Consider the following 24418-nt stretch of genomic DNA (forward strand, 5'->3'; position numbering starts at 1 on the left):
CGAGTTAAGATCATCAAAGATCTATAATTTCTTGGTAAAAACAGTTTGCTTTTTCCAAAGCAATTTCTTTTTGTTTACTTTCTTTTCTGTAGTTGCAGGTTCTCTCTCTTTTGCTCGTGTTTCTTTTGATGATTAGTTTGTTTTCAACTCATTTGTATGGTCAATTATTCAACATAACTGATATAACCAAAGAAAAAAGTTCAAATATTTCTCTCAATATCCACAATCAAAATAACAGTTTTGAATTCCTTTTGTCATTACTGTTATTTGCTTTGAAAAAAATTTGATTTGAAGAAGTGCTCATGGGACAAATGATATATTTGTATTTGATTTAAAGTTTTAAAATAAAAATAATAATAATAATCTTATTTTCTATTGAATTTATTGTAAAATACAAATTATGTGAATTTATTTATTTTTTTGGCCAAGTATAGTACTCAACAGATCCAAAATAATATTGCAGAAACCAGCAAATATTTAGTTCATTTCTGCATTTTGCCTCTTTCCACTGCTTTACGCCTGGATCTCTGTTGCTTTCAAGTTTTCTCTCAGAAAGTTTTTAATTTGATACTAAAAGTGAGGTCAAGCTATTAATTTGAATCCATTTTGATCTCTTGTTGAAAGCTGGGGAAGCCCAAGGATAGGGATTTCTCCTCCAATTTCCAAGGAAGAAGAAAACAGAGAGCTTAGCTACTGAAGTTGTCAGAATGGAGGAATCCAATGACTTGTTGTTCAAGACCGACAATCCTGCTAAGCAATCCATATCGTCCTTCTTCTTGAAGGCTCATGAGGCCTCCAATGTCCTCAAGAAACAGTTTCCCATTCCCATTTCTACCAAAACTGACAAACAAGGCAAGGGGAGTTTTCTCTTTAGCTTCATCACTGGTCTGCTACTCTTCTCCTTCCTCGTTCTTACTTTAGAAGTAGTGGCCTATTGGAATCGATGGTATTTGCAAAAACCTGAAGGCATTGAGAAAGAGGGATGGATGCATTCGACATACTTTTCATGGATCTTGTTTCGAGCTAGATATATTTCATTCCCAGTTAAGATTCTGTCAGACATTTGTATTGTCCTTTCAGTCGTGCAGTCCTTGGATAGAATCATATTGTGCCTTGGATGCTTATGGATCAAGCTAAGGAACATCAAGCCAAGAATCCAGTGCGAAGCTTTCAAAGCTGAGACGGATTTCCCTATGGTCCTGGTTCAGCTTCCAATGTGCAATGAGAAAGAGGTAAGAGAAGCACAGTTGATTCACTTTAAAAAATGTTCTTTTTTCGCTGTTCCTAACAAGAAAAGGTCATGGAATATTATTGCTACAGGTATATGAACAAGCCATTTCATCTGCCTGTCAACTTGATTGGCCAAAAGATAGGATTTTGATCCAAGTTCTTGATGACTCAGATGATGAGAGAATCTGTCTATTAATTCAAGCTGAGGTTTCCAAGTGGAATCAAAGAGGAATAAATATAATCCACAGGCACCGCTTATCCAGATCCGGATATAAAGCAGGGAACCTCAAATCTGCTATGAGTTGTGACTATGTCAAGAACTACGAGTTTGTAGCTATATTCGATGCTGATTTTCAGCCAGGCCCAGACTTTCTTAAGAAAACTGTTCCTCACTTCAATGTAAGAACAATAATTTCATCTAAATTTCATGAAAATTTATTTGTGTATGTTATATCATTCTTGTTTGATATTGTGGTGCAGGGAAATCCAGATCTTGCTTTGGTTCAGGCAAGATGGAGCTTTGCAAATAAGGATGAGAATTTGCTAACTAGAGTTCAGTATATCAATCTGTGCTTCCATTTTGAAGTGGAGCAACAGGTGAATGGGGTTTTCTTCAACTTTTTTGGCTTCAATGGAACAGCAGGTGTTTGGAGGATCAAGGCATTGGAGGACTGTGGAGGCTGGCTTGACAGAACAACCGTTGAGGATATGGATATAGCTGTTCGTGCCCATTTGTGTGGATGGAATTTTATTTTATTAAATGATGTCAGGGTAATTTGCTTCTTTCTGTATTGCAGTGAATGTTTAATAACATACTGAATGATAAAGAAATTATTTTGTGCGGAGAACGGACATAGAACGTCGTCCGTTGGCCAATCAGAATGCGCCACGTCAGCTGTATCGAGTGCAGTACCGAGCCGCGGTGCCTAACACAAGGGTGACATGACTTATTCTGGTTTGTTTCCGTACGGCGTTCGGCGTCCGCACAATAATTAATCCAAAACACTATTGTTGGTTTGAAGAGCTTTTTCACAGCTTATTAAAGCAGTTTTTTAATACCAAATTTTTTTGAACTAAAGAACTAGTTTAAAAATCAATAAAGAAATTGTCCCAAACTAAATTAAGCCTAAAGCATGAGAAGCTTGAAATATTTTTATTTTTAATATTTATTTAATTTTATGTCAGAATAATATATTTTAATATTTTTAAATATATAAAATTAAAATGATGAAGCTTTTTATTTGCTTTTTTTGAAGCTTACATTCTATTTTATACATGGATCAAACGTCTTACTTCATGCTTTCACTTTTTAAAATATTGAATTCCTACAACACAAAAATAAGCATATTTTCTGCAACATTTCTGAGAGTAATTCTAGGAGCAAATCCCACTGACAGGTCCTTTGCGAGGCTCCAGAATCATATGAGACTTACCAGAAGCAACAACATAGATGGCATTCTGGCCCTATTAATCTATTCCGCTTATGCCTTCCTACTGTTCTAACATCAAAGGTTTGAAATTTTCTCGTTTCTTCTTTTCCACATATCATGATTTCATGAATATTGTTTCTTCTATTTGATCCTCGAGCACTATTCAACATAGTTGCAATTCTTTAACATATCGATTTGTATTCATGAACTTGCAGATATCAGGATGGAAGAAGGCAAACCTGATCTTCTTGTTCTTTCTATTAAGGAAGTTAATTCTTCCATTTTATTCATTCTCACTAATCGGTTTCATTCTCCCTATAACCATGTTCGTTCCTGGAACCGAGCTTCCAGTTTGGCTTATCTGCTATGTGCCAATTATTATGTCTCTCTTCAACAGCTTCTTGGCACCAGGAACTTTCCCCTTCATTCTGCCACATCTCTTGTTTGAGAACACAATGTCAATGACTAAGTTCAGTGCAATGTTCTCTGGATTGTTACAGCTAGGGAGCTCCCATGAATGGGTTGTCACTAAGAAAGCCGGTCGGCCATTGAAACCCGAAATGTTAGAAGCAATTGAGATAGATACAAAGAGCCATTCTTCTCCTGATGTTCGCAGAAGAGCCTTGGATGGCAAGCTTGTGGAGAAAAGCAAATCGAAGGAGAAGAAGGAAGTGAGTTCTGTTCCAGTAAAGAAGGGCAAACAGATTTACAAGGAAGAGCTTGCAGTTGCTCTTCTCCTTCTTATAGCTGCAGGCAGAAGCTTGTTGGCAGCTAAACCGATTCACTTTTACCTGTTACTCTTTCAAGGGATGATGTATCTTATAGTAGGATTTGGTCTATTCCCTTAGCAGATTCGATCGAAGAAGAGAAAAACTATGGCCTCACTTGATAAGATTGATTATGTTATATATAACTCATATTATGTAGCAATTGCAGATTGGAAAAGAACAGCCACTGCAAGTAAAGCAGTGAGATTACCATTATGTTAAATCCAGGTGTAAAGGGATCTTGTTAACTAGATTCCTATTTATCTTCTAGCCATTGTGGATTGCTTGTTTGCTGGTTTTCATAAAGAAAAAAAGATTAAGGCAATTTGGATTTTGTTCTTGTACTTCAGTCCAGTTTATTTGCATATATCCACTTGACTATATCTATTATATAAGTAATCATTTGTTTGTTAAATATTTTTATTGTGTATTATTCTATATTATTAATATAAATAACATTATATCTACTAATGCAAAGTTTGATGAATAGTCTTGCGCCGGAATAGAAATAATGGTTGAATTAATGATATGCTTTAATAGTAGAGGGGGGAGACATGAATGTTAGTCATTTTTGTTAAGAGCAATTATAATATTTACTATTGTATCTCTGCTATCCAATTAGATTATGACAAGTGTACTTAGTTATGCTAGCTTTGGCTATAAATACCATACGGTCATCTCTGTAATGGCAGAGAAGGAATAATACATTCTTCATGTTTCTCTTATCTTCTTGCTGTCTCTCTTCTCCTCTGCTGGCTTGCGTTTCTACATGGTATCAGAAGTAGGTCGATCTTGAGGTTCAAGACATGGCGCATCAAGAACAGGCGTCATCCTCGGTTGCTACCACTTCCGTCGCAGCGGGCGAATCGACGGCCATCTCCTCATTAAAATTCGTAATCTCTAATCTCAAGTTCTTAGTGCCTTGCGCCCTCACTCTGGACAACTTCCCGATTTGGAGCACTCAAATCGCCAAGTTATTTCGTGCGAACGGGTTCACAGCATTTCTTGATCCCAAAAACTCTTCGAAAAATGCTGATCCGAACATCGATACGCGATCTTGGATGGTCACTGATCAGAATTTGGCAACGGCCATGTGCTCCACCATCTCACCGGAGGTTCTTCCCTACGTGATTCATCTTGAATCCACCCAAGAAATATGGGCCACTCTTCACACCCGATTTCAATCCTCTAATCGCTCGAAGGTAATCCAGCTTAAACACGAGTTACATAACATCTCTATGGAGACGAGGTCTATGACTCAGTACCTTACTGAGATCAAGAAAATCGTCGATCAAATTGCTTCGGCCGATTCCTCGGTTGATCCCGAAGACGTCATCATTTACATCTTAAACGGCCTTCCACCGGCATACCAGTCATTCACCACTACCATCCGAACTATGCAAGGTTCGCTGTCCCTCGACACTTTATATGCGCTCCTTATCATCGAAGAAATCCATCTCAAGTCGGCGGCATTAAAATTTCCCAAACTGCCGGACAACCAATCGGCACTATACTCCGTTCGAGGCCGCGGTAGATGAGGACGGGTCCGACAGCTGTCTGGTAATACCTCTGGAGCACCCAATCCAGCCTCCTCCGCAGTCACATGTCAAATTTGAAAGAAAAAGGGTCACGGCGCAGAAGTATGTTGGCATCGACTTAATCCCAACTACACACCCAATCAACCCGCGGCTAAGAACAACAGGGCTCTCACGGCTCAACACGACAACACGACTAACACGGATTGGTACATAGACTCCGGGGCCTCGTCTCACATGACGAACACGACTGACAATCTTGAATTCTATAATAACTACAAAGGCAACGATACGGTAACTCTTGGGGATGGAAGATCCGTCCCTATAGCACATACGGGATCGGGAATTCTTCCTACCCCAACCCGTAAGCTTACTCTTTCTCGACTGTTGCATATTCCCTCGCTCTCCTACAATTTACTTTCTATTTCCAATCTAGTTAAAGATAATTATATATCCATAACTTTTGACGAAAACGGTTTTGTATTCAAGGATCGGAAGACAAATCAGGTTATCCTTAGAGGCCCGTGCAGCCATGGAATGTACAAGGTGGCCAAGGCTACTCAACCTGCACCGGCTACTGCATTACAAGCCTCCAGAATTTCGTCGAACAGCTGGCATCTTCGTCTGGGTCACCCACATCAACGGGTCCTGGATAATATTTCAATTAGCAATCCTACTTTACGCATTGTATCTGCTAAATCTCTTTGCACTACTTGTATGTCATGTAAAGGTCAAAAGCTAGTATTTGAAAACTCCGTTAGCCGAACTAAATTTCCTCTTGAATTGGTTCATTCCGATGTTTGGGGTCCGTCCCCAGTTTCGTCTAACCAAGGGTTTCGCTATTATCTCATATTCGTTGACGACTTTTCTCGTTTTACTTGGCTTTTTCCTATTATGCACAAGTCCGATGTAACTAATACTTTCATTCACTTTACCGTTTTTATCGAAAAACAAACAAATTTTAAAATCAAAACCATTCGTACAGATGGTGGCGGTGAGTTCATTAATAATCGTTTTCTCAATTTCACTAAGACAAAGTATTCGACACCAATATTCATGTCCCTATACCCCGGAACAAAATGGAATTGCGGAACGTAAGCACAGGCACATCATTACCACAACCAGAACCCTGTTACACACGGCAGGTCTCCCGATGACCTTCTGGCTCGACGCAGCACTCACGGCCACTTACCTGATCAATCGTTTGCCATCTCCCACGACAAATAACATTACTCCGCTCACAAGAATGTTCAACATTCAACCTTCGTATGAACATCTAAGAGTTTTCGGATGTCAATGTTTTCCTCTGGTACCATTGGGACAGCGAACCAAGCTCATGCCAACCTCTCCCTCATGTATCTTTTTAGGCTACTCCGAGACATCCAAAGGATACAAATGTCTCAATCCGGTAACTAATAAAATTTTTATTTCAAGGAATGTTACGTTCAACGAATCTGTTTTTCCTTACGCAGATACTCTCTCTAAGCCCACTCAACCAACAAACCAACCACCACATCAGCTTCTCATACCCCACTCCATCCGACATTCCTGCACTCGTGAAAGCAATGTCTTCAGATCTACTCCTCAGTTGTCTAATAATACTACTATACAACAACATGTCTTACCAGTTAACACTGCTCCTACTACGACATCTTTACCGTCCCGTGACACAAGCGCCAAACACCAGATGACTACCAGGTCCAAGACGAGATCTCTTAAACCCGTCCAACGCCTCAATTTACTTCATCACACTCAAAATCAAGATGATCCGACCACATACAGCAAGGCAAGCAAACAATTCGAGTGGCGACAGGCCATGGCGCAGGAATTTTTTGCTCTCCAAAAACAGGGCACCTGGACATTGGTGGCACCGCCCGCTAACAGTAAAATCCTCGGCTCCAAGTGGACATATCGGACCAAGTATAACTCTGATGGTTCAGTGGCAAGATACAAAGCGCATTTAGTTGCTCTAGGGAATCAACAGGAATACGGCATTAACTATCAGGACACATTCAGTCCCGTCGCCAAAATTCCTACTATTAGGATTCTCTTTACGGTGGCTCTGTTTCATAATTGGCGCATCCAACAACTTGATGTCGCCAACGCATTCTTGCACGGCGATATCCACGAGACCATATACATTCAGCAGCCTAAAGGTTTCTAAGACGCCACTAATCCTCTGCATGTCTGTCGGCTACACAAAGCAATTTACGGACTGCGTCAAGCTCCCAGACTTTGGTATACAACATTTACTTCCTATCTCAGTCAGCTTGGATTTTCTCACAGTCAGGCGGATCCTTCTCTTCTCATAATGCACAAGGGGACTACACACATATACTTATTGGTCTACGTCGACGATATACTCCTGACCGGTAATAACGAACAAGCCATATTTGATCTCCTTGTTAAGCTCCAATCCAAATTCTCGATGAAACAACTTGGCTCGGTAAATCATTTCCTTGGCATTAAGATTGATCAAACCTCAGATAAGTACTTTCTCTCTCAAAGCTCCTATGCCAAATCTATAATTCAAATGGCCGAGCTACAGAAATGTAACTCGGTCGCTAATCCCTCTATTACAAAAATTACAGCCACTCAGCAGAGAAACCAGCCAATCTTTGACGCCTTACGCTACCGGCAACTCATTGGAAGCCTTCAATATCTCACACTAACGAGGCCGGACATTGCCTATGCGGTCAATAATCTCTCTCAATACATGCACAATCCAGCTCCAATTCATACAATAATGCTCAAGAAACTCCTTCGGTACATCCAAGGTTCTACAGAATTCGGACTACCAATTACTCGTTCCAGTCTCTGTCTTCGCACATACTCGGACGCGGACTGGGCATCGGATCCAGCAACCAGGAAGTCTACATCGGGATTCTGCACGTTTCTTGGAGATACATTAGTCTCATGGACGGTGAAGAAACAAAATACGGTATCCCGTTCATCTACAGAATCGGAATACCGAGCATTAGCCTCTGCCACAGCCTATACCATATGGATTAAACGCCTGCTTACAGATTTCAGCGTTCTGCGTATTTTGCGACAACATGTCAACAATCGCACTAGCCAATAATCCCGTCTTCCATGCTCGTAAGAAGCACATCGAAATTGATCAACGATTCATCCGTGATCACATTTCGAACAAAGTTATTCGCCTTCTACCCATTAGCACAATTGATCAAATTGCGGATATTCTTACCAAACCATTGGCTACACCAAGATTCAAATTGCTTCGGGACAAACTAACCATTACTACTAATACTTAGTTTGCGGGAGAATGTTAAGAGCAATTATAATATTTACTATTGTATCTATGCTATCCAATTAGATTATGACAAGTGTACTTAGTTATGCTAGCTTTGGCTATAAATACCATACGATCATCTCTGTAATGGCAGAGAAGGAATAATACATTCTTCATGTTTCTCTTATCTTCTTGATGTCTCTCTTCTCCTCTGCTGGCTTGCGTTTCTACAATTTTCATATTTTCAGAATGAAATATGAAGGTTAAGTCATTGGAATATTCGACGTGAGGAAATCAACTGTTGAGCTAATAGAAAGTCGCTAAATTGGTATGCGCGATTAGACAAATCGTATGAATAAAGGCAAAGACATCCCTTCATCTATATTAATGATTGAGAGAAAACACAATCACTTTTTACATGAAGAAAATGGTTTGATGTGGAGAAGATCTTGATAATAATTCTATGTTTGTATTCTTTCTTTGCTATGAGAGCTTTCACTGCTACAGTTGATAGCTGGGCAATTTTTCAAAGTAAGCATAATTAGTGAGTTAACTATATGATTAAGCATGACGTTGAAAGAATTTAAAAAAAAGGCAAAGTCGCTCGTTTGAAAGGAAACTTATGTCTAACCCAAAGAACAACGTGGCAGATGATGTGGCAATTAGATGACTTAAACTTAGTCCCCAGTTAAACGGGCGACTTTTGCTTAGATAAAATTTCAACTTTCCCTTTCCCAATCCATTCCTCTCCCTCTTTGCCATTTCTTGCAGCCGCTTCGGTTCTTCACCGGCATCAGGTAAGGTAAGTTTTTATTTATGTATTTTATGTTAATTAAGTTAAATGCATGTTGATTAGTGTTTATTTTGCTTGGAGAAGTAAAGATTTATGTTTTGCGGACTGTTTCTCTAATTTTTTATGTACATCTCTTTGTTTGTTGAATTAATTTCAAAATTTATTTGCGATAAATATAGATTTCTGCATTTAGGATGTGAATGTTTTAAACATTTTGTAGATCTGTGATTTAGGGTTGAATTATATATTTAAAGTGACAATTTGTGCTGTAAATATACGTGTTTTTTTTTTTGTTATTTTGGGATGGAGAAGATGAAGGTTGGATACAAATTTTTTTGAATATTTTCCTATTTTGTTTATTAAGCAATACTCATTATATTTTGAAGTTAGTGTATGTTCAAGTAAATATTTGGCTTAATTTTACATGTGTTTGGAAAGAGGTAAAATTTAAAAAAAAATTATTTAATTTTTAATTATTTGTTGTAATAATTTTAATTATTTTGAAGTTATATGTATGTTAGTTCGAATAAATTTTGAGATGAAATCCTTAATAAGTTTTATTTTCAAAATAATCAAGGTTATGTTAAGTAGAGAGATAATTAGAAGTATTTTAAAATTAAAATTTTTAGTTTTTGTTTTGAGTTATTATTTGGTAGAGAGATAATTAGAAGTAATTTATTGGATATTAAATTTTTTCATATTATACTAATCATTTAAATATGTTTATGTCATAATTGAATTAATGTAGTATTTCATTATGATATTCTCATGTTATATAACTTAGGTTTAGGTACGAGTTCAATAATGAGTGGACGTGGTGCAACCTTCATGCTACTGTATGGAGGTGAGTTACAAGTGGATGATAAATTTGCACCAAGTTATTCTGAGGGTAGGAATCATCCCTTACATGTGCTGAGAAATATAAACTTAGAGCATGTTAAGTTAAGGATACTTAGAGCGCTTAAGTATGATCCTATAAAGTTTTTTGCAAACTTAGTCTGTCGAGTGCATGTGGGAAATGAGTTTGTCGCTTCACATGCTGAAGATGACGATATTTGTGAAGTTCTATTATGTTAAGCTGAAACAGAATTTCTCATCATGTATGTTGATGTTGAAGAGATTAATGTGACTGAAGATAATACCGAGCCTCCAAATTCACAAAGATATACAACTTTAACCCAAGTTGAAAGGGTTGATGTGGTCATTGGTCCTGCAAGGGTAGAAGCAGTAGAAGAAGCCCTTCATTAATGAGTTCCCTATATCACATATCACTAATAGTTCTGTAGAAATTTGTATTATTGATTAATAAATGATAAATAATATTTTCAATATAGTGATACAGAGAACCAACAGACGCAGGAACCTCCAATACCGTCCAGACAATTAGTCCCTTCATATCATTGTGATTATGAGACTATGAGTAGTGGCTCTAGTGAGCAGTTCTCTAATGATGATGGTGCTGATCTTTTACCAATGGTTAACGATGGAGTTGCAGTTGATAATGATGAGATTAGAAATGTCATTCAATATTACTATTCTAGATCAGTCGACAGTGAGGATACAATGGTGGCAAATAATAACTACGCCGAAACTTGTAGGACTACACAACAATGGGATCAGGAAGTTGACTTTGATGATGTTTATGATGTGGTGATAATGGAAGATGAATTCTCGATTCCTAATGACTTAATTGAAGGAATGTGCTTCATGCTCAAGTCGCACAGATTTATCTGTCAGGGGAGGACATTTGGACTGCACGAGTGCCTTTGATTAGTTGGAAGAGGGTTGAGTGACACTTGCTAGATAGAGTACTACAATAGTTTGGATTGTGCCCCACTACTAACGTCCAACCAATGGAACCAAGCTTTAAAAGGGTAGATGATCGTGGGAAACCAGACATGGACTGAATGTAGTATGAGAGAGCATGCGTGGATATATAGTTATAGGGGACCTCTTTGACCAGCACAATAATTACTCGATTCATTACTACATATAGTGGTACAAGTCATGGGCAACACTATACATATTGAAGGCACCTGTTGAGGGTTCAAATTGAGCATATTATAAATTCCTTAGATAATTTTTTTTTTGTGAAATAATAAATTTTTTTTGTTAATTCAGAGGGATTTTTTTCTAGGTACTGAACATGCTTTGCGACAACACTTCAATGGTACAAATGATACACAACAACATAGGGACATAAACACAGTGATAGAGCTTTGACGTGGTTTGCGCAGGCAGTTGTATATTCAAGATCAAGGATACTTTGATGATAGAAGTGAGCATGATACACCATTTTCCATGACCTATACGCTCCTCAGCATTATAGTGGATATGCTGGACCCTCCTCTTATCCTGATCAAGGGCCCTTTGGGGACCTCTTCAGTAACTAAGTGCCAGCGGATTTGGATGCATACCTCACCCCAGATTTTGTATCAAGCTCCCTTCATACAGATGACATAGCTGAGGAAAAAGTTGCTGCGGAGGAACAACACATGTTACGTCAAAGGCCACGATGACCTCCACAACCTTACACTCCAGACACTGATGCATTGCCACAGAGGCCACGTAGGCGACGCTAGTTCATCCTTTTATGTATTTCATTATGCTTATATAATGGATCATTTAAATTATTACCATTTTATTTATGAATCTTTTTTACTTGAGTAGTAAATTGCATGTGAGTCTATTTAAAACTTTTTTTATATATTTATAATGAAACACTCATTAACTCTAATCATACCTATTCAATTCTAATTATTATATACATTATTTTTAGTATATATAACTAATACATACATTTGTGGTGCCAATCTTTTTATTATAAAATCTAATTTTAAAAAAAATAATTATTATTTTATGAGTGTTAAATTTAATATCTTTGAATAGTTAAATCTAATATCAAATCTTATAGTCAAAAAAATTTCATTTACATGCTATTCTTGCACCACTTGTAGAATTTTTTTTTAACTTTTAAATACTACTCATTATTTTTTTTAAATAGGGCTAAGTCGTCCATTTAATGGGCGACTTATTAATATCTACATTTCTTTGTCTACTCAGCATAACGGCTACCTGACTCAACTAATCCTAGTCAGCATAAGTCGCCTATTAAACAGATGATTTTTCCTATATTTAATTTTTTAAAAAAACATGTTTAAACTGTTAATACAATTTATGATCATACTTATTCTTAAAATTTTCCCTTGATAGCTTCATCCCTCTTCCTCTTTCTTCCTCAGTTATTTCTTCTCTCTATTTACTGTGGGATGTATGCTTCATTTTTTATAGTTGCAAAATGAGTTAGTAGGTGTAAAAAGTTAAATATAAACAGAGCTTAGGTTAGGTAACAATCATTTTGAGAAATTAAGCATCAATAAATTTTGAATTTGATAGCCATCAATATCCAAAATTGAAACTAAATTTTATCCAAAATAATTGAGGGAAGTTAGCCTCCTCACTTAACACACAAATATATACATAAATGTCTAGAATATTAGACCTTGATAAGTTATCTCTGCTCATTAGTATTATAGAACTCGACAAGCTACTCTTGAAGATCAAGTACATTGATGAGCTTAAGCTTGAGCATTACTAGCAAGCTCAATTTCGAGATTTAAGTCAAGGAAAACTAGTCAAGTCAAGCTCGTATCAGGCTTCTCTTCAACACTGCTCAACTCATTTATACTCCTAATAATAATTTTTATTTAATGATTTGACTTTTCAGATTAATTCATATAAACTAAGTGATATATTTGATTCAACTTAGGCCATGACTATCCCTAATAGATTATAATGATGAAACTATAATGTCTAATAAAAATTAATCTAGTGAACATATGATGAACAATGTTCCAAAGTAAATTTTCTCAATCTAAAAACACGCATTTAAAGCATTTTGAACAAGTCTATTCATAATGCTTGTCGATCTATCTATTATTTTATTATATTTTATGTTTTTTATTTAAATGAGTAATTGAGAAAAAGAATTCTTATAATACATTCCACGTAGTTATATGAATGTTTGATGTTGTTGTTATGTTTCCTTTGTTTGCTTCTATTGTCGCTAAGTTGTGGCAGGCTGGCTTCCCATACCGAACAACATTTTATAATCTGCAGTTTCCGAGAAAACATTATGTGTGTACACCAAACAGTCTGGAGATCAATCAGAACACATCACGTCACCTGGTACATAGCGATATGGAGCTCCAATACCGAGCAAAAAAATGATGTGGCGCATTCTGGTTGGTCTCTGAATACCGTCTATTGTCCGCACAAAAAAAAATTTCGTCAAGAACACGGTGTGATTTGAGTGCTCCATGGAATTGCTATTCCACACAAGATGATTGCAAAGATTCATATATCTTATAACATTCAAGAATCTAATTTATCAATTCCCACATAATGGGGATCCTAACTAGTAAATGTGTAAAACTCAGAATCTTCCCAAACAATTCAAAGTGCATCTCTTTAAATTAACACTATTATGAACAAGTACTCCAGAAAAAATTGATGCCAAGTAGCAAATTAAAATATTTGAAAAAGTTATTTTCCTCAATCTTTAATCTTTCTTAAAGTTAAAAAAAAGGTTGGGCACAATTTAATCACCGAACTAAACATCCGCATGCTTCAAAGTGTGGTCACAAAACATTTCTGCAAAGGTGTTGATGTGGACTACAGGTTCACAAGAGCATCTTTACTGGGAAGATCTATACATATTTGTCACACAATTAACTTAATCATGATATAGGTGTCATCACTTAAATTTAATTATCTGTACAAGTGTATTATTTTATCTAAATTATCAAATGTGCTAACCATTTATAATGGAAACTATAAAATTCATTATTGTAATATTTCCCCATTATCGAGGATATTCCCTAGCATTATATTTTTTCTTTATTGTTCTCTTCTCTTGTCTATATAGACACATATTTGCTCGTACTAGTATGACAATTCAACTAAAGAGTCAATTATTTACAATTCTTTCTCCCTAATAACATGATTTCAAAAAATGAATCTCTTTGATCATCTCATACCCTCGAACTCACCGCCTTCCTCATCACAATGGCCTTCTCGATTGTCAACCTTATTCACACTTACTAATCACAATCTCCTATTCATCACAGCTCCATTCCCTCCGTTGCATTTCAAAAAATAATTCTCTTCGATCATCTCATACCCTCAAACTCACCGCCTTCATCATCATGGTGGCCTTCTCGATCGTCAACCTTATTCACACTTACTAATCACAGCTCCATGGCCTCCGTTGCCATATCCTATATATGACTGGTCAGTCTGGTCCTGCGTGCACTTGCCAACCATAGACTATATTTTATTAATTGCATTCTACAGTGTAGTTAAGACATAGATGCAACAAACAATAGTGTTTGTATATGTGGTTATGATCTCTTAAACAAGTGAAACCCCTAGCCCACACAAGTTCTACAGTGCATCCAGTACTCTTCCCACTCCAACGCTGCCCTTTTTTGATCTCTGTCCCCGCCTCTGCTAAGTCACGCCTGTCCAACTATCATTTGATTCACCTTTGCTGGTATGTAGTGATCCACTACACTCACCGATCCCCATGGCCCATTAATTTTGATTGTCCTTTGCTTTGTCTATATTGACACATTTGCTCCCTCGATCTCACTGAAGATGGAACTATCTTCCCTTGGCATCTTTGGTTGAATACAAAAATTCACATTACATCTTAAGGATAGGTTGATCCTTCACTGTTTCGGTAGCAACTCAAAGATGGTATTCCTTAAGATGTAATGTGAATTTTTGTATTCAACCAAAGATGCCAAGGGAAGATAGTTCCATGTTCAGTGAGATCGAGGGAGCAAATGTGTCAATCTAGACAAAGCAAAGGACAATCAAAATTAATGGGTCATGAGGATCGGTGAGTTGTCGCCGCCTGCCGCCGGACCTTCGCCCGGCCGCCACCTTCCGAAGGACCTTCGCGAGGCCGCCGTCCATCGCCGGACTTTAGCCGGACCTTCGTCGGACCTTTGCTCGGCCGCCGCCTTCCGCCGGACCTTTGCCTGACAGACGATTGCCGCCGAACATCCATACAACCGTCTTCATACCTTTGACTAGCTCTCCAAATTACTGTAATTTGACCGCCTCTAAAGTGAGGGATGGGTCAACCCTTGTAATTCACTCAAGTTTAGTGAAATCTTTTCACCTGGGCGAGGCCCCGTGGTTTTTCCCTCTTCGGGCTTTCCACGTCAAAAAATATATGGTATTTTACTCTTATCTTTCTGTTTACGTGTTGGGTATCCGTGCATCGCTAAGATGAAAAGTTTACTCACTCTACCACCACGAATCTTGATCTGACACGAATGTCGAGGCAAAAATCAACTTGGAAACTTCAAAAATTAAATATGCGATCATCTGAACTCCGATTTCAGCGAACTTATAGTCGAACTGAGCATCTCGAAAATATGAACTCAACGACAACAAATTCAACTCGATCCAATCCCAAATGGGTCCAAATCGAAGACCCGAAACACATTAAGAAGGTTCAAACCACAATTTGGATTATCAAACGATTTTCAAACAAAACATGCTTATAGTCGAATCGAGCGGCTCGACGTGACGAATCCAACGAGCCCAGGATTGCTGAATTCCGATATCATTAAGACCTTTAAATGTCTGACAAACGGCCCACGATTAAGGGATTCAATATCAGCCATCCATCCAAACCACTCCACATTTGCCCTTGATTGTCTCCTATTTACGGGTCATGCCATTCTCAAAAAACTATAAATAGCCCCTCATTTCTCTTGAGAGGAGACCCAAGCAAGAAACAATAAGAAGAAGAGAATAAGGAGAAGAGAAGAATAATAGGAGGGAAGAAACTTCTCCTCGAAAACCCCCGAGCTAGATTCTGCCCGACTTCCACGGGACGCAGGAATTCTGCCCGACTTCAATGGGATGCCGGAATTCTGCCTGATTTTCATGGGATGCCGAAATTCTTCCCGACTTCCATGGGACGCTAGAATTATGCCCGACTTTCAAGTGATGCAGGTGTTTTGCCCGACTTTCAAGTGACGCCAGAGTTCCGCCCCACTTTCAAGTGACACCGGAGTTCCGCCCGACTTTCAAGTGATGTTAGAGTTCTATCCGATCTCCAAGTGATTCTGGAGTTTTGCCTGAATACCATCTAACACCGGAGTTCTCCCCGGTCGCCGAATGACATCGAACTTCTACTCGACACCGGACCTCCGCTCATTACTAGATTTCTACCTGACGCCTTTCTTCTGACCTCCATCTCCCGCCGACTACGGTCCTTCTGACTTACATCGCACACCAACTATAGTCCTTCTGACCTCCGTTGCCCGTCGACTACGGTCCTTCTGACTTACGTCGCCCACCAACTATAGTCCTTCTGACCTCCGTCACCTGCCGACTACGGTCATTTCGACTTACGTCTCCCACCGACTACAGTCCTTCCAACCTCCGTCGCTAGACAACGATCTTTATGACCTCCGTAGTCCGCCAACTACGATTCTTCTGACTTACGTCTCCATACTATGATCCTTCTGACCAAACAAACACATCAACAGTGATTTTTTGTACTCATACTATGCAATGTACTCCATATGAAGCACATCAAGCCAAGGCCTTCCCTCCAAGGAAGGGCCTCATTTGTAATCGACTGCAAATAATAGTAGATTCAATCAAACTGAGTTAGGCCCCGTGGTTTTTTTCCTTTTTTAGGAGCTTTCCATGTAAAAATCTTGATGTCTCATAAATGCTACACCCTCTCTCTTATTTGATTGCATGTCGGATTTTCGTACAAAGTTGAGAAGTTAATGTTATATTTCTCTACCGCCATGAATAATACAGGATGCAACAATATATATCTAAATAGATAATCATGTTAAACTCCAGACAAAAATATATCAATGTAATAGATCTAATGAGGATAAAACAAAGTGATCCAATTAACTTTCAACCAACAGGGTAAATTTTTGTTTGGGACAGTTCTCTTAATGCATTTTAAAACAAAATTTTATGAAAGCAGCAAAAAATAGCAGCAAAAAGCTGTTCCAAGCAAAGCCTAAGATGGGCTCTATATTTTATATTTTTTATTGGTTAATGATAGATAAATCACTACTGATCCTTTCACAGTCGCTATTCTCAAAGGATAAAATGATTTTCATCTAAATTGCAGCAAAAAATCAATTTATTATATCAGGAGAACGTTTCAGCGAGAAAACATAAATAAATTTAGAATGTTTTTTGGACGGGTTTCTTAATGTTTTTAAAAGCAGATTTCTAGCATAAAAATTTAATCAAAATAGCAAAAAAACTCTCCGAGACGAATCTTAATCATACCTTCTCAAAATTTGAGCATTGTTCTGAAATATGAAATCCCAATGAGCTTACTTCACTTCACTGTTTCTTATGCCGGATTGCAGATTTTGACGTCCCAATCCTCTATAAGGAGTAATATATAGTACATGCGGACCTGCGGTATTAATCTCTTTCTTTTTATTGAAGAAGATATGATTTGAAGTGCTAAACTGAATAGCCCAAACGAAGACATACCAGCAGGCAACTCGGGTGCGTGGTCGGTGTCGCTGGCCATGTCGTGTGAGGATGACTTGTCAGCACTCACGACTTAGCAGGTCGTATTCGTGAGTCCGTGACGACGATGAACACAAACAGGTTCTACACTCTCTGCTGTGTAGCAGTGAGGACGGCAGGTCGCAAGGCTATCGATGTTGATGTGAGAAAGAGCTGAAGAGAGAGAGAGCGCGGGAGCAATTTCTTCAATTCGGTCATGAGGCTGTGAGAGGAATTCGGTTTTATATACATCCTAATGTGGGTGTCAAAAGTTGACCCGATCCGGACCCGAACCGGATCCGACCCGAAAAAATCCGGGTTCGGGTCAACCCGTTTATAAAACGGGTCGGGTCCGGGTTCAGATTTCTGACCCGTCTGAAAAGCGGGTCGGGTTCGGGTTGACTCGACAACCCGCGGGTCGACCCGAATTGACCCGTTTCCCGCCCATCACTCAGGTCGCGTCCGCGCTGCCCGTTAGGTTTCAGTTGTGTTAGGGTGTGTCCGCGTCATGACATCAGGTAGTGTCCGCATCCCACATCACAAGTCGCGTCCGAGTCCAGGTGTCCCACGTCTGCTGCTCGACGCTTCCCACGTCCTGTCAGGGCGTCTCACATCCGGCGTCCGCGTTCGCGTTCAGCCCTCTGGCCCGTCCAGGCTTCTCGCGTCCAACGGTCCAGGCATCCCGCGTCCACGTCCAAGTATCCCGCGTTTGCTCCTCAGCCTACGACCCTCTGCTTCGCTTGGCACTGGCGCTCCGAAGATGTTCGCGAGTCGGGTCATGTCAACCCGGTAACCCGCACGGGTCGGGTCCAGGTTGACAAACCTGACCCGTTTGCAAAACCGGGTCGGGTTAGTCAACCCGTTTATGGTCGGGTCAAGTCGGGTTCAATCCGAACCCGGCCCGTTGACCCGAATTGACACCCCTAATCCTAAAGCCTAAAGGTATCTCCAACCGAACTCTCATTTTAACTTCAAAATTAAATAATAATCATAGCAAATAGTAACACATATCCAACCGAATTTTATTTGTAACATTTAAAAAAAAAAATATTCCATGTAAGATTTTTCTCATCTTCATTTTCATCAAAAAAATGGTTTTTTGTGAATACTGCTATGTAAATATTATTGTTACACTGTTTACAGTTACAAAGTGTGATTATTTTCGGTGTTTGAGTGGAGACTCACGGTAGCTAGCTTCAAACAAAAGTTTGCAATTTTGTTGGACATGCCCTATCATACTTACCAAATAAGCCTATATTCTGCTCTTAAAAAAAATTCGAGAGGGCCATACCCCTAGTAATATAACATTTATTATATTTATATTTTTGAAATACCAATAGCATACGCAATTCATCTTGGTCTGTTGGTTGGGAAGTTTGATTAGCATCCAAGTGGTCTTAGGTTTGAGTCTAGTGTATGTGATATGTCTGTAAATTTGCCTTAATTAAGCTAAATGGAACAAAAAATTATAAAAAACATAAAGCAAGTTATTAAATAAGTAATTAAATGATCATTAATATAAGCATTCTATCAAATTCTTGACAAGATACTTATTAAATTAAATAACAAACATAAATGAAAAACTAGTTAGTGTTAAGGCTTGTTGATCAATAAATTAAATTGTATTCAAATTAACATAATTATTTAAACATATAAATATAAGTCAAGTCGATCATTGTATGAACTAACTTGCTTATAGCCACTCAAAACACTCAATTGAAAACTTTCAACTAGCAAATTCATATATTAGTTTGCCAAGGAATTCTTTGAGAATTTGATGAGATTTTGAGAACAAAAAATAGAAAATGTGATTGTTAAATTTGATATTTGTGTGATAATTTTACGAATATATAAACAATATATTTAATTATATAAATAAAAATAATTCAATGTTACACCATTATAGTGGGTAAATAGCATACTTTTTAAAAAGCTCTTGGGGATGAGCATGCTTTTATACTGAAAGACCCCTTGTTGTTTAAGAGTTTAACTTAAGGGGTTTTACAACCTCCTCCACTTAAGTAAATAATATCATTATCAGCATCTTTATCCCATAATTATCCACCAGATAAATAAGAATCTAGAGGTGGTCCCTACAAGTTTAAGTGGTGACTCCCACCACATAGCACTTTATCCCATATAGGGTTCAAGAGGTTGCTCCCATGGCGTAGCGCTTTGTCTTGTATGACACTTAGTTCATATCTTCTTGTTGGTGTATTGCTCTGATACTATTTGTAACAACTCAAATTCTTAACTATTGAGATATTATCCATTTTAGTCTAAGGACCCTACAATTTTGTCCTATTGGTTTAACTTATCAATAGGTCACCAATCCTAGGAATTTTTTTGTGATAAATACACTTAATTGCAGAGTTTCTTAACGAAGTTCCAACCATTATTCCAAAAGGCATCTCAATGCTTAAGAGTTTAACTTATTTTACTTAAAGGGTTTCATAATTGTGGGTAAATAACATTCCTATTTTGTTATTATGATTTATTAATATTAGATATATCTTTAATCAAAATCAATTATTGCAAGCATGACAAGATAAAATATGTAAATTCAACACAAAACAACATTTCTTTTCAATAATATACTGTAAAAATATTTTTAGTATGTTTGAGATGACTACAACTTTTAATAAATTTGATTGTGAAATTGTTACATAGTTAGGTTAGCAATAGAAATATAAAAATATCCCTAACAAAAAAAAAAAATAAAATGCAACAATTCCAACATAAGAAGCAAAGTGAATTTGCAATCCCCAAAAGCAAGAAGCAAAATATTATTAGAGTTTTTCATAAAATTCACAGTAATGTTAGCATTCAATAACAATTACTAACTATAACTATTTTTTATAACAAATTAGAATTAATTATTTTTATTTATGAAATAAAATATATGATTATCTTGATTATAGAAGTCTGAAACTATTATACATTTTTCACAAACATGCCAACTGCAAACTTTATCCAATTAACCCAACGTATATACTTTTTCTTCCCGTTCTCAATGCGAATTCCGCTGAATTCCTCCTCTCCAGAGTCCAGTCGATGCACTCGGCCATCACCCGCCTCCTTGCCTCCGCTGCAGTCCGATCCTTCTCGTCCACGGCCACTGCGGCCGCCATAATCTCCCATGGAAACATCCTCATCACGCGCCTCAGCCGACAAGGCCGCATCTCCGAAGCCCGCCAACTATTCGACGAAAGTCCCCAACGAGATCTTACATCCTGGACCGCCCTTATCGCCGCCTACGCCCATGCAGGACGGATCCGCGATGCCGAGCTTCTCTTTAACCGTTCCGATGCTCTCCGTGACGTTGTCACCTGGACCGCCCTCCTCTCCGGCTATGCGCGTGCAGGTCATTTGCGCGATGCTGAGGACCTTTTTGCCCGTATGCCTGAGAAGAACGTCGTCTCGTGGAACACTATGGTTTTTGCTTACGCTGAAAATGGAATGGTGGATAAGGCTCTTGAGTTGTTTGATGAAATGCCTGTAAGAAATATTGTATCTTGGAACACGATTATAACTGCATTTGCTCAGTCCGGCAGAATTGATGAAGCCTGCAGGCTATTCTTTCAGATGACTCAGAGAGATGTCGTTTCATGGACAGCAATTGTGTCTGGGTTGTCACAGAATGGCAGAGTTGATGAGGCCCGGGAGGTTTTTGACAATATGCCTCAAAGAAACGTGGTATCTTGGAATGCCATGATTTCAGGCTACATGCAGAATCAGAGAATTGACCAGGCTCTGCACCTTTTTGAAGCTATGCCCGAGAGGAACATCGCTTCCTGGAACACAATGATCACTGGGTTTATACAGAACAGGAACTTGAAGCACGGCCGCAAACTGTTTGATGAAATGCATGTAAAGAACGTTGTATCATGGACTACAATAATAGCAGGATACGCACAAGAAGGGGAGAATGAATTGGCGCTGAAAACCTTCTTGGAAATGTTATCTGTTGGAATCAGACCTAACGAGGGCACCTACCTAAGTGTTCTTAATGCCATCAGCAGCATTGCAGCTCATATCGAAGGCTTGCAAGTCCATCAGATCATAAGTAAAACCAAGTTTCAATTCTCTCCGTTTGTGGAATCTGCTCTGATGAGCATGTACTCAAAGTGTGGTGATATTGGAACGGCCCGAAAATTATTTGATATCTCAGACCAAAAGGACTTAGTAAATTGGAATGGGATGGTGGCTGCATATGCAAATCATGGCTATGGTGAAGAAGCGATTCATTTGTTTGAGGATATGAGTAATAGAGGTTTGAAGCCTAATGATGTAACTTACATTGCATTGCTTTCTGCGTGCAGCCACTCAGGCTTATTGGCCGAGGGACTGAAACTTTTTGACTCTTTAGTAAAGGATGGCTCCATTGAAGTGAGAGATGATCACTATGCTTGTTTAGCGGATCTCTGTAGCCGAGCAGGTAGATTAAACGAGGTTTCTTTGCTTAATATTGAGACCCCTTCGGCTTTTGTCTGGGGTGCTCTACTTGGAGGGTGTAACTTTCACAGTAATGCAAGTCTTGGAAAATTGGCAGGAAGGAAGCTATTGAAAGCAGATCCTTACAATACGGGGGCTTATTTGTCGATGTCAAATATCCATGCCGCTTCTGGAGAATGGAAGGAAGTTGCAGAAATTAGATCTGAGATGACACAGAGAGGATTGAAGAAGCAACCGGGATGCAGTTGGATCGACATTGGCAATAAGGTTCATGTGTTTGTGTCACGGGATAAGCTTCATATCGAGTTTGACTCCATTGATTGGATGCTCCAGGAACTTCATCATGAGATGAAGATGTTGAAATATGCATCATCAGAGTGAAATAAATATAAACAACAAAGATTAATAGATGCTCACAGAGTCTTTTCCTTGTTGATATGTTCTGTTCATGAGGTTTCGAAGTTCGAACTATCAAATTGTCAAGCAACTCAGGTTTTCTAACGTCACGACTAATTTTTGAACGCATCTCCTTAGGAAGATTCGTACTAATACATTTCCTGTGTGATCTCCAGACTGGTGGAGGACAATGAGGCATGCCATCTTTTTGGGGAATGATTTGTATATAAGCACAAATATGTTGTGTGTGTGATCTTCGAAAAATTATTCCATGCGGATGCCCAACATCATCCGTAGATCAATCAGAATGCGCCAAATTACCTTGTACTTCGTACCACTCGGTACCGCGGCTCTATGTTTTACAAAATAATTTCTCGTGATCTTCAATTACAAATATCTCCTTGACTAATCTATCACGAATCTTTTCACTGCTTGTTGGCCTTTCGATGTGACGACGATCTTAATGGACCTTTAGTACTCGCTGTATGTTCCATTTTCGATCCAAATGAACGCCTTATTGTTGTGGTATGCAAGGACAGCTGGAGATAAGATATCTTATTACAAAATCTGTAATTGTATTCAAATATAAATCTTTTTACAAGGGATATAAAATTATAAGATATAGATTTTTAAATAAATATTTTATGAGAAATAAGATTATTAATAAAATTTTAATGTTTTAATTTTTAATCACTTTACATAAAATATAAGATTTCTTATCTAAATATATAATGTTTTATTGAAATAAAAATGGTGATTTGCATTGTGAATTTTTAAAAACTATTAATTTTAAATATCTTGTTATATCGTTAACTCTAAATTTATTAAGAGAAATATAGTATTATTCTTAAGACTGCATCCTCACCTTCTGAAAATGCCCCTGCAAGTAGAAGCTCCCGGAGCTCGCCCGGCGGCGACGAGTGGCGCAACGGTGGTACTCTCCGCTGCCTTGCAACTCATCGCTCGGAGAATACTCCAGCAACTCCTCCGGCCACAGCACTCAACCAACTCCGGTGGCCCCTGCCGCCTCTGCCTGGTCCTCATATCCCTCATCTCCATCTCCGCCGGAAACTTCACCGGCACGAGCGCAAAAAAATGCCCCTTTTTCCACCTCCCTGCAGGCGGCCTCGGGTCTGAACAAGCCCTCCTCAGCGGCGGGTAATCGACAGCATGCGCTTCACCGTCGTTCCCGTCTAAAGAATCTGCTCGACGGTGGACGAAAGGTGGGAGCTTTGGCGTTGTAGCGGAGTTTTTGGGAAGGAGCTGTCCATGGAGGAAGACATCGGACATGGAGGTGTTGCTTTCCTTAGTGGCTGGCGGAAGGGGGAAGGAGAAATCGAAAAGGTCAGGTGAAGGGGAGAAGGGTCTGTGGGTTTGGGAGGCTTCGCCATTGCTGTGGAGTGGAAGGTCGCGGAGGGAAAGGGTGGACGATTCGTCGCTATCAGATTCGTAGAAGTTTTTGATTGGCTCCATGGATGGGAGAACGCTAATGAGAATAGTGATGATTGTAGAAGGAATTGGTTTCTCTTCAGACAAGGAAATAAGAAGGGGGTGGCGTAGGCGTGGGGGGTTGGATTCGCTCCGATTTTTGTTTCTACAGCGACCTCTGTGCATTGTGCACTTCGTTTTCGGTTGTCATAGTTAATATCATTTTAATTTTAGATAAACATTTTCTTTTTCTTTTGAGCTAATTAAAGTAAACTCACCTTCTATATTTTTATTTACTTAGTATAATATTAATTATTTAACTAGTTATTTAAATATTCTACTATTAACTAATTAAATTGATAATTTATTAATTAATAATTTAATTATTATTTAATATTTAATTAATTCTATAATTATTTATTATTTCACTCTTTAAACCATTCTACGGTTTGCTTTTCTCTTTTTCATCTCACAAAGGTATGGTTTCGAATGAGTAGTTTAAAGCTTCTTGGCTTCCATGAACGAGTCAAATTGAAAGTCACACAGATAGA

General features: G+C 38.5%; 4 protein-coding genes across 5 annotated transcripts; 3 read left to right on the top strand and 1 right to left on the bottom strand.

Moving 5' to 3' along the window:
* Window positions 1–524: 524 nt before the first annotated feature.
* On the top strand, window positions 525–3701 carry LOC110110117 (probable xyloglucan glycosyltransferase 2). The gene is made up of 5 exons (XM_020841438.2): window positions 525–1232; window positions 1321–1629; window positions 1711–2001; window positions 2628–2741; window positions 2876–3701. The coding sequence occupies exons 1-5, from the start codon at window positions 708–710 to the stop codon at window positions 3506–3508; spliced, it is 1872 nt and encodes a 623-aa protein (XP_020697097.1). The 5' UTR covers window positions 525–707; the 3' UTR covers window positions 3509–3701.
* A 532-nt stretch (window positions 3702–4233) lies between these two features.
* Window positions 4234–4965, top strand: LOC110110135. The gene has a single exon (XM_020841476.1). The coding sequence runs from the start codon at window positions 4234–4236 to the stop codon at window positions 4963–4965; it is 732 nt and encodes a 243-aa protein (XP_020697135.1).
* A 15393-nt stretch (window positions 4966–20358) lies between these two features.
* On the top strand, window positions 20359–22789 carry LOC110110159 (pentatricopeptide repeat-containing protein At2g35030, mitochondrial). Of its 2 annotated transcripts, none has more exons than XM_020841506.2 (2): window positions 20359–22535; window positions 22616–22789. In XM_020841506.2, the coding sequence occupies exon 1, from the start codon at window positions 20643–20645 to the stop codon at window positions 22422–22424; it is 1782 nt and encodes a 593-aa protein (XP_020697165.1). In that variant the 5' UTR covers window positions 20359–20642; the 3' UTR covers window positions 22425–22535; window positions 22616–22789. The 2 variants fall into 2 exon arrangements, with proteins under 2 accessions (XP_020697165.1, XP_028553699.1); XM_028697866.1 differs by having other exon boundaries at window positions 20359–22026; window positions 22141–22789.
* A 9-nt stretch (window positions 22790–22798) lies between these two features.
* On the bottom strand, window positions 22799–23916 carry LOC110110160. The gene is made up of 2 exons (XM_020841507.2): window positions 23305–23916; window positions 22799–22978 (listed from the first exon to the last, which is right to left on the bottom strand). The coding sequence occupies exons 1-2, from the start codon at window positions 23910–23912 to the stop codon at window positions 22954–22956; spliced, it is 633 nt and encodes a 210-aa protein (XP_020697166.2). The 5' UTR covers window positions 23913–23916; the 3' UTR covers window positions 22799–22953.
* Window positions 23917–24418: the final 502 nt, after the last annotated feature.

This window comes from Dendrobium catenatum, unplaced genomic scaffold, assembly GCF_001605985.2.
Source record: "Dendrobium catenatum unplaced genomic scaffold, ASM160598v2 fragScaff_scaffold_1021, whole genome shotgun sequence".
Lineage (NCBI taxonomy): Eukaryota > Viridiplantae > Streptophyta > Magnoliopsida > Asparagales > Orchidaceae > Dendrobium > Dendrobium catenatum.

Excerpts from the sequence above, each read along its gene's own strand:
- LOC110110135 (XM_020841476.1), top strand. The coding sequence starts at position 4,234 with ATGGCGCATCAAGAACAGGCGTCATCCTCGGTTGCTACCACTTCCGTC.
- LOC110110117 (XM_020841438.2), top strand. The coding sequence starts at position 708 with ATGGAGGAATCCAATGACTTGTTGTTCAAGACCGACAATCCTGCTAAG. Across the intron at positions 1,630-1,710 it reads AAACTGTTCCTCACTTCAAT|GGAAATCCAGATCTTGCTTT; the intron begins GTAAGAACAATA and ends ATTGTGGTGCAG. Across the intron at positions 2,002-2,627 it reads TTTTATTAAATGATGTCAGG|GTCCTTTGCGAGGCTCCAGA; the intron begins GTAATTTGCTTC and ends TCCCACTGACAG.
- LOC110110159 (XM_020841506.2), top strand. The coding sequence starts at position 20,643 with ATGCACTCGGCCATCACCCGCCTCCTTGCCTCCGCTGCAGTCCGATCC.
- LOC110110160 (XM_020841507.2), bottom strand. The coding sequence starts at position 23,912 with ATGGAGCCAATCAAAAACTTCTACGAATCTGATAGCGACGAATCGTCC. Across the intron at positions 22,979-23,304 it reads TGCAGGGGCATTTTCAGAAG|CTGTCCTTGCATACCACAAC; the intron begins GTGAGGATGCAG and ends TCTTATCTCCAG.